The 8,547-nt window shown below is 33.5% G+C and overlaps 1 protein-coding gene across 1 annotated transcript; it reads left to right on the top strand.

Annotated features, from left to right (window-relative positions):
• The first annotated feature begins 1,021 nt into the window (after positions 1 to 1,021).
• LOC120264001 (endo-1,3;1,4-beta-D-glucanase-like) lies at positions 1,022 to 4,143 on the top strand. Its single transcript, XM_039271987.1, has 7 exons — positions 1,022 to 1,235; positions 1,337 to 1,358; positions 1,486 to 1,615; positions 2,824 to 2,914; positions 3,064 to 3,153; positions 3,358 to 3,458; positions 3,744 to 4,143. Exons 1-7 carry the CDS (start codon positions 1,085 to 1,087, stop codon positions 3,882 to 3,884), a joined length of 726 nt encoding a protein of 241 aa, XP_039127921.1. The 5' UTR covers positions 1,022 to 1,084; the 3' UTR covers positions 3,885 to 4,143.
• Positions 4,144 to 8,547: the final 4,404 nt, after the last annotated feature.

Genomic DNA, 8,547 nt, shown 5'->3' on the forward strand with positions numbered 1-8,547 from the left:
GCTTTGCGAACTCTAACCTAAATCAGAAATTTCAAACTTATGAAAAACTAGACATCCACATCTATAACATATCCAAATCTCACAATGATTTGAGATCTACAAAATTTAAGCCATCACTTTTAAAAATCATAAATATGCAAACGAACAATCTTAGACATATCTCTTCAAATAAAAATATCTCACAACATATAACTTCAAATAAGATCAAACTTTAAAAGCATATAATTAACTCAAAATGGAACAATTTTCTTATTAAACTTAAGTCCTGATTCAACCTCTAAGATCAACAAATTCTCAAATCAATTTCATGCTTTCTGGGGAAATGTCATTGAGCATACCTATAAAAATCTGATCATATCTCACAATTTACAGAGGTAAAAATTCTAAAATTTGGCAGAGGAAAAGATAACATCTTCTACAACTTTCTTATGAAGCAACGACTTAAATAAAAGAGAGCGAAACTGGTGAGGCGATCAGGAAAAAAAAGGCTTAGGATGACGGCAAATTTGGCATGTGAAGACCTTAAGGAGCTAAAGAGGTGCTTGGATCTAGGGTTTGGATTTAACACCTTGAAAATAGAAAACCAAATTAAAAAAACAACCAATAGAAGGAAGACCCTTTCACTTAAGGGCTTAGAAATGAAACTTTTAGGTGATAACTTTTATACCCCACATACTAAATCACTTGAAAGCTTCCTTGAGGAAGTAGTTGTTTATCACTCGAGCAATAGAAGGCCATTATAGAGCTTATAAATGAAATTTTTATAGAATAACTTTCATAGTAGACATACACATAACAACATATAAAAAAATTATAACTATTCCAAAAAATGGATAAAATAGTGCTATGATGAATTTCAGTAAAATTAAAAAATAAAAAGCAAAATAAATAAATAAATAACTCTCTAATTTATTGCTTTTCTGGATTATTAATATAACTAAAAAAAAAAAAGATAAATTATAACCATTAACAAATTAAAAAAATAAGAATAAAATTTGTAAAGATATGGTGTTAGTGTGACACTGTGAGTGCTATCAACCTCTCATTTGAGAACTGCTCTTCAGTCACTAGCTCATCGATATCCATGGCGAGCTCTCAATGCTGCGAGAACCCACCCACTCTGAACCCTGCCGCCGGAGCAGGCTCAGTGTTGGAGGACTTCGGCGGACTCAGGGCCTACGTCACTGGCGACTCCGAGTCCAACTGCGCTATTATCCTCGCCTCCGACATCTATGGTTTGAACTTTCCTCTATCTGCTCTTTGGTTTTTTTTACTATATATGATCGGTTTCAGAGCTTGATTTTTGATGTGATACATGTTTGAATCTCTTTTTCAGGTTTTGAATCGCCGAATTTGAGGTAATTTGGATCAATATCTTTCTTACATCCTAAAAAAGTTTTGATTTTTTTTAGATAGCGTTGATTTGGATCTTAAGAGGTTGTTTGGTTTCATTCTTTAGTAAGATTGTTTGGTTTTTTTATGTAGGAAAATTGGTGACGATGTTGGGGCTTCTGGTTTCTTTGTTGTAGTTCCTGATTTTTTTTATGGGGATCCCTTTGTCCTTGATGATGATGCTGAAAGAACTAGACCAATTTGGTTGCAAGCACATGCACCGGTTAGCTTTTAATCATTCGCGTTTTATTCTGAGGAGAGGATTTTATAGGTTTTTTTTTTTGGTACTTTTCCTGCATGTTTATGTGTCGGAATTGTGTAAAAGAGAGGTAGGTTCAATTAAGCTTAAGCAGGTTTGAGATACTAAAGTTGCATTAGATTCTTTCATGATTGTTGGATCAGTTTTGCATGTTCTAATCATGTTAAAGTCTCGAAAATCTAATTTTCTAATCATGTTCAATTCTGATTTCGAGCTTTGCCTCTATGGGGAATTGGATTCAATGGTTGATTGATGTTTCATGTTTAACTCCTCTTTCTTTCTTTTGCTTCTCTATTACATTTCGATATTTCATTTTCCAACCTTTACGATGTGTCTGTTGTCTGAGCCTATAAATGCGAGGGTGACCTGCTTGTGTAGAATGTAGATGACTATCTCAAAACACGTTTGTTAACCTTACAGCATACATTTTCTTCTCCTTCCTCCTGTTCTTTGGGAGACTGCCTTTTTTTTTTCATGGGCATCTACAATTTTCTGGGTTTATAGTATCCTAAACTGGAGGCGTGCTGCTCTGAACAGAGGGCTGAATTAATCTGAGGGCTGTGCCGTTGTGCACCTAAATCCTCTCAGAACTTTTATTTCTCTCTTGTTTGCTTTATGGAGCATTGCAATTATTTGTTTCTAACAAATATATCTTGTTTATAAGGTAATTTAGTCAAATGCTTATGTAATCTAAAAGTTCTGAGGCAGGTGCCCTTGTGTACTTTCTAGGATCTTGTTCTGCCAAAATCTTCCAAACGTGATAATCCTTGATGCATTGATCTATTTTCTAGACATCATTGAGGTCTAGAGTCTGTTCATATTTGGTAAAAAATGGGCACAGGTAAGCTATATTTATTAGGTTAGATGACTAGCTGGATTCATTCAATTTGATAAGAAGATTCCAATAGTCTTATGTTAAGAAGAAAAGCCAATGCATGATGGTTGTTCTGAAGTTTTAGGCATTGATTCATTTATTAAGCACTGAATTGATGATTATGACCCACCACCATGTCCTGGCACGCTATACAATCCACAAAGCATAGTCATTGGGACAAAATTTCTGAAGACATTTGGTCTTTTGTTTTTTAACCTTTTGCTACATATATTTAACCTTATTTTCATTTTGAGCACCATAATTAAATATAAAAGCATAATTTTTGTCTCCTTCCCAGGAGAAGGGAGCTGAAGATGCAAAATCAGTTATTGTAGCACTTAAAAATAAAGGCATAACTTCAATTGGGGTTGCTGGCTTCTGCTGGGGAGGTGCATTTCTTCCTCATTATATAATCTATCACAACATTTCCTTTACTTATATAATGTGCATTTTTATGCATCATATGTTTATATGTATATTCGTTAGCCCATCATAATGTTTGCACAATGAAGCTGATAACTTTTTCATGAAATTTCAGCAAAGGTGGTTGTTGAATTAGCTAAATCTTCTGAGATCCAGGCCGGTGTGCTCCTGCATCCTTCTTTTGTTTCTGTTGATGATATCAAAGGTAAATGCTTTTCCAATGAGTGTTCTTAGAATACATGCTTTTAAAGGGAAGTTGGATAAGGCTTGGTCTGAAATGCTACATGTTTAAATTATATGTTTACTTTTTACATTTTGAGTTATAACCATTCATTTACACACAATAGGTTTTCCTTTTTCTATCATCATTGTCCTAAAGAGAGGATTTTTGTCGATGATTATTGTTCAGATGTTAAAAGCCCAATTGCTATTCTTGGAGCGGAGTTCGATCATCTTTCTCCACCTCAACTGGTTAAACAATATGAGGAAATTTTATCACAAAATTCTGGAGTAAGTCTCTTCTTCTTGTAAGAATTTTTACAGGTCACTTCATGCATTGTTTTATGACCCAGAGGTGATAGAATTAGATATCATCTATCCTTATGTAGCAAAGAGGAAAAAAATTGCAGAGAGTTGAAGTGCTTCGAAACCATACTTTGGAAATTTAGTTCATGTTTGAATCAATATAGAAATTGTGAATTAATAGGAATATGAAAATTTCAATTCGAAAGAATAACTAAAAGCAGTAAAAATATATTATCCAAATGTGAGTTGACTGTGTGTTGATTTTTTCAGATTGATAGTTTTGTGAAGATTTTTCCCGGTGTTGCTCATGGATGGGCTGTTCGCTGGCAAGTTGACGATGATTTTGCAATTAAAAGTGCTGAAGAAGCTCACAAAGACATGCTGGATTGGTTTCTCAAGCACATCAAGTAAATTTCATTTCCCGTGACATGATGAAAGAATTATTTGTAATAATTTGGATAAAATCAGTCAATGATGAATTATGTTGGTAATGTAATATTGTGTACCTTAGAGTCTCAGCAGTTCATCAGAGTGACTAGTCTTCAATTTCTCTAAGAAATTAAGAGAAATGGCAAGATCTTATTATCCTTTTCTGCTTAAATTCGTTTGTGTTGTGGCCATTGTTACTGTTGGTCATTCTGTATCAAGTAAATAATTTTCTTGTGGTGTATATTTGCGTTCATCATTATGATATCATAATTACAGTATCTGTCCAGATGGTGAAACATTTTTTTTCATGCAAACTGCAACATGTTTTTTTTATGTTGTTGTTCTCTATAGTAGGATTAAACCTTCGATTACCTCTGCTCTCTACACCTAGGCCATGAAACTATCCATGTTTTTTGTGGCTTAGGAAGGAGAACATTAATAACTTGTTTAATCAATATTTTAAAATCCTATGGATTTGAAATAATGCGAAAAGGGTAGCTCGTTATTATATCAATTTGGTTCAAGATTTGGCTATTGGCACTTGGTTAGAATATTGTCAATTTAGTAGTGCTAAATTGGTTGCTTTTATTATTACTGTTAATGTCCGGTAAATATGGAAAGTTGAATGTTGCTTTCTATTCAAAGGTATTTAACTATATCATAAATTGATTATTAGAAGGGCAGCGGACCAAGTTTGAGATTTTTCAGCTTCAGTAAAGTCTCAAATGAAAAAGTTTTTTATGAATTATTTTAGTATTGTTTATCTTGGCCTTTGTCTTTGCACAAATGCTTATTGACTTCTAGACGAGACTTCAACTTAAGCAGATTTCTCTATTATATATGGAGCCTAATAATAGATTCTTATTGCAAGTTGCTGTAAATTAAAGGCTTGTTCAAGTATGGATGCTAAGCTGAAAGCATAAGAAGTTGGCTTAAAATGTGCAAGAGATTGGCAATTATAGATTGAGCTAGCTTTTACTGATTTTGTGGAAGTTTCCCAAGCTATTAACCAAGATCATTGCGGTAACCATGCGGAGAACTTTACATAACGTTAACAACGTGAAGCTATTAATGATAGATATAAGTTGTCAAAGATTGAAAGCATCCTAAGAGACTAGAATTTGATAGCTGATTGATTGGTTTCAAAGAAGATTGTCTACTACATAATCTCCTTCCACAAAAAGATTAGTATTGTCGAAATGGTTAATGGAAATTGTTGGAGAAGCTTTAAATATTGTATATATTAGTTGGCTTTTTTTTGTGCAAGTAAAATCAGATTTTACTTGGATTTGTACTAATATAGCTCTGGTAGCTCTTTTGATAAATAAATCATTTGTTTTTTACATATTAAAATTGTTTGTAAAATGATAACCATGAGGAATATATAGCCTTAAATTGTTTTTAAATTGCGCAAGTAAAGTTGCAATTAATCAATTTTTTCTCACCAGTCAACAAGATAATAACCAACCTTTCAATTTTGTTTGGGGTGTTGATTAGTTCTAAAACCTCAGATCCATTAGATTTAGAACTTAGACTTGAGGTTCTCATAGAAGAATTGTAAGGCTTCCTAAAGGAAGCAGTGGTCTGTTGCCAAGGCAAGGCTATTGATAAAGCAACAACTTAGATAGAGGAGAGCGAAAGCAACAAGATGATCAAGAAAAAGGACTTGGGATGGCAACAAGTTTGATGGATGAGGACCTTAAGGAGCTGAAAAGGTTCTTGGATCTAGGCCTTGGATTTAACACTTAAAAAATATAAAAACTAAATTAAAAGAAGCCAATCAATAGGAGGATTCTAGTTGTTCCCTTCCATAAAAGAGCTTAGAAGTGAAAGTTTTAAGGGATAACTTTTATAGTTTATATATTATATCACCTAAAAACTAATCTCAAATTGAAGATCCATCAAATGTAGAACATATATTTGAGGATCTCATTATAAAACTTGAAGGATTCTCAAGGAAGTAGTTGTTGATCAACCATGCAAGGCCATTGATAAAGCAACAACTTAAATAAAGGAGAGTGAAAATGGCCAGGCGATCAGGAAAAAAAGGCTTAGGATGACGACAAATTTGGCAAGTGAAGACCTTAAGGAGCTAAAGAGGTGCTTGGATCTAGTTTAATTTGATTTGGCAGGTGAAGACCTTGAGGAAGTAGTTGTTTATCACTCAAGCAATAGTTGGAGGCCATTGCCCCTTATATCATAGAGCTTATAAATGAAATTTTTATAGAATAACTTTCATAGTAGACATACACAGAACAACATATAAAAAAATTATAATAAAAAATGGATAAAATAGTGCTACAATGAATTTCAGTAAAATTAAAAAGTAAAAAAACAAAATAAATAAATAAATAACCCTCTAATTTATTGCTTTTTTGGATAATTAATATAACTCAATAATAGATAAAGATATGGTGTTGGTGTGACATTGTGTGTGCTGTCATTTGAGAACTGTTCTTCAGTCACTGGCTCATCGATATCCATGGCGAGCTCTCAATGCTGCGAGAACCTACCCACTCTGAACCCTGCCGCCGGAGCAAGCTCAGTGTTGGAGGACTTCGGCGGACTCAGGACCTACGTCACCGGTGACTCCGAGTCCAACCGCGCTGTTATCCTCGCCTCCGACATCTATGGTTTGAACATTCCTCTATCTGCTCTTTGGTTTCTTTTACTATATATGATCGGTTTTACAGCTTGATTTTTGATGTGATACATGTTTGAATCTCTTTTTCAGGTTTTTTTTTTTTTTGAAAAGGTAGATAAACCACTTCAATAAAAGGAAAAACGGAGCAGAACAAAAGTACAACAGCAACACAGGGAAGAACCACTAGATGTGGTACAACAAACAAAGACAGGAAAAATAACGGACAAACACAACAAAGAACAAAAAGGGGTACAACAGACCTCCACATAGACAGGCAAAATGACTAACTTTCCAACTGAGAAGGCGCCTCCTCGGCTGCTGAGCCCTCACAGAGCTCAGCCGATCTCTGACCCATGAACTCCAGACTACGCCTGATTGTACCAATTTATTATACTCACCATTTTAATATGACCAAATGTTAGAGAGTTTATTATTATAAATAGTTAAAAGTTAAAAAGAGATGATTTTGGCATGTTGAGTGTTGAGAGAGTACGAAGAAGATCGTCTTTTGCTTGTGGAAAATCCTGCCTCGTTTATACAACTAACTTTGGTCTAGATTTTGTTTTATTAATTTGAAAGTGTTTTTTTTAATACCAAAATTATCAGACGAACCTTGGAGTTTTTCAAAGTGATTGAAAGGTCTCCTATGAATTTTTCAAATTGTCACACTCGTCTATGCTACGATGACTAATGCAACACCCAGCTAATAAGGCTGTCTTTTCTGGCAATTGATAAAGAATGTATACATGTACATATACATCTACATGTACAATACATGATTACATTTGCGGGTACAACCATTACAATATAAAACTTATAAGTAAATAAAAGGAGATTACAACTCAAGTCTTCCATTCTTGGCTATAACTACACACTCACAAGTAGTCTAGGTTTTTTGTTCTTGCAGCTTATGCAAAATTTAATCGGTTGCTAGTGGTTATTCATTATAAAGAAAATCATATAATAATAAAAATTAAATAGATAAAACTAGAATCATGAATATAAACATTGGTTGCGTAAATCATATCGAATAGCTGTACATTAATTGGCATAAAACTGATAAAATCTGTTATCAATATAGCAAGCATTTCAAGCAATGTCAAGTCTTGTATACGTCAATCTCAACACCTCTAATTCCATCTTGCTAACTGGTAATTTGATAATTGATGATAGCTATATTTGGTCAGCTGAGAAGCTACTATTTGCAAATTGATAATCGTGTTAAATGTGCATGTTCGCCCTCTAACTAATATCTGTAAATTGATAACTGTGTCACATGTACATGTTCGCCCTCAAATGGCTAGACACTTGGTACCATGCTCCCATAGACTATGGGTAGGGGGTTTTAGAGAAAACTGGGTTTTAAAAATTCTCCCCTTCTAAATGTGATACAGAATATGGTCCCAAAGATATCAAGGCGCACATACTGAGCCCTGGCATAAGTGGGTGAATCAGGTCACTGAAAAAAATTACCACAATTATAAAAGGAACTTCAAGAAGAAGACCACACAAATGCATGTAACTAAAAAAAATAAGAGCTCAAATGATATTTGTAGCCTTAACCTTTTACTTATTATACTCGAGTTAAATTTTATAATAAATCCCAAAGAGTGGTGGGTAAACATAGGTGCTACTCATCATATATGTTGAGATAAAAATGTGTTTACATCTAATAATATAATGGATGGAGAATAGTTGTTCGTGGGAAATTCATTCACATCAAAGGTTGAAAAAAAGGGAAAGTTGTGCTAAAAAAGACTTTAGACAAAGAACTGGGCCTCAATATAAATGTATATGATTTAAAATTTATTCAAATTAGTGGTGGTAAAAAGTATTTTATTACTTTTGTGATGATTACACAATATATTATTATGTATATTTATTAAGAAGTAAAGATGAAGCATTAGAAATGTTCAAACTTTACAAAATTGAAGTAGAAAATCAATTTAACAAAAAAAAAAACAAATAGTGAGGAATGATAGACATAGTGAATATAAATAT

The sequence above is a fragment of the Dioscorea cayenensis genome, chromosome 6 (genome assembly GCF_009730915.1).
Source record: "Dioscorea cayenensis subsp. rotundata cultivar TDr96_F1 chromosome 6, TDr96_F1_v2_PseudoChromosome.rev07_lg8_w22 25.fasta, whole genome shotgun sequence".
NCBI classification, from domain to species: Eukaryota; Viridiplantae; Streptophyta; class Magnoliopsida; order Dioscoreales; family Dioscoreaceae; genus Dioscorea; species Dioscorea cayenensis.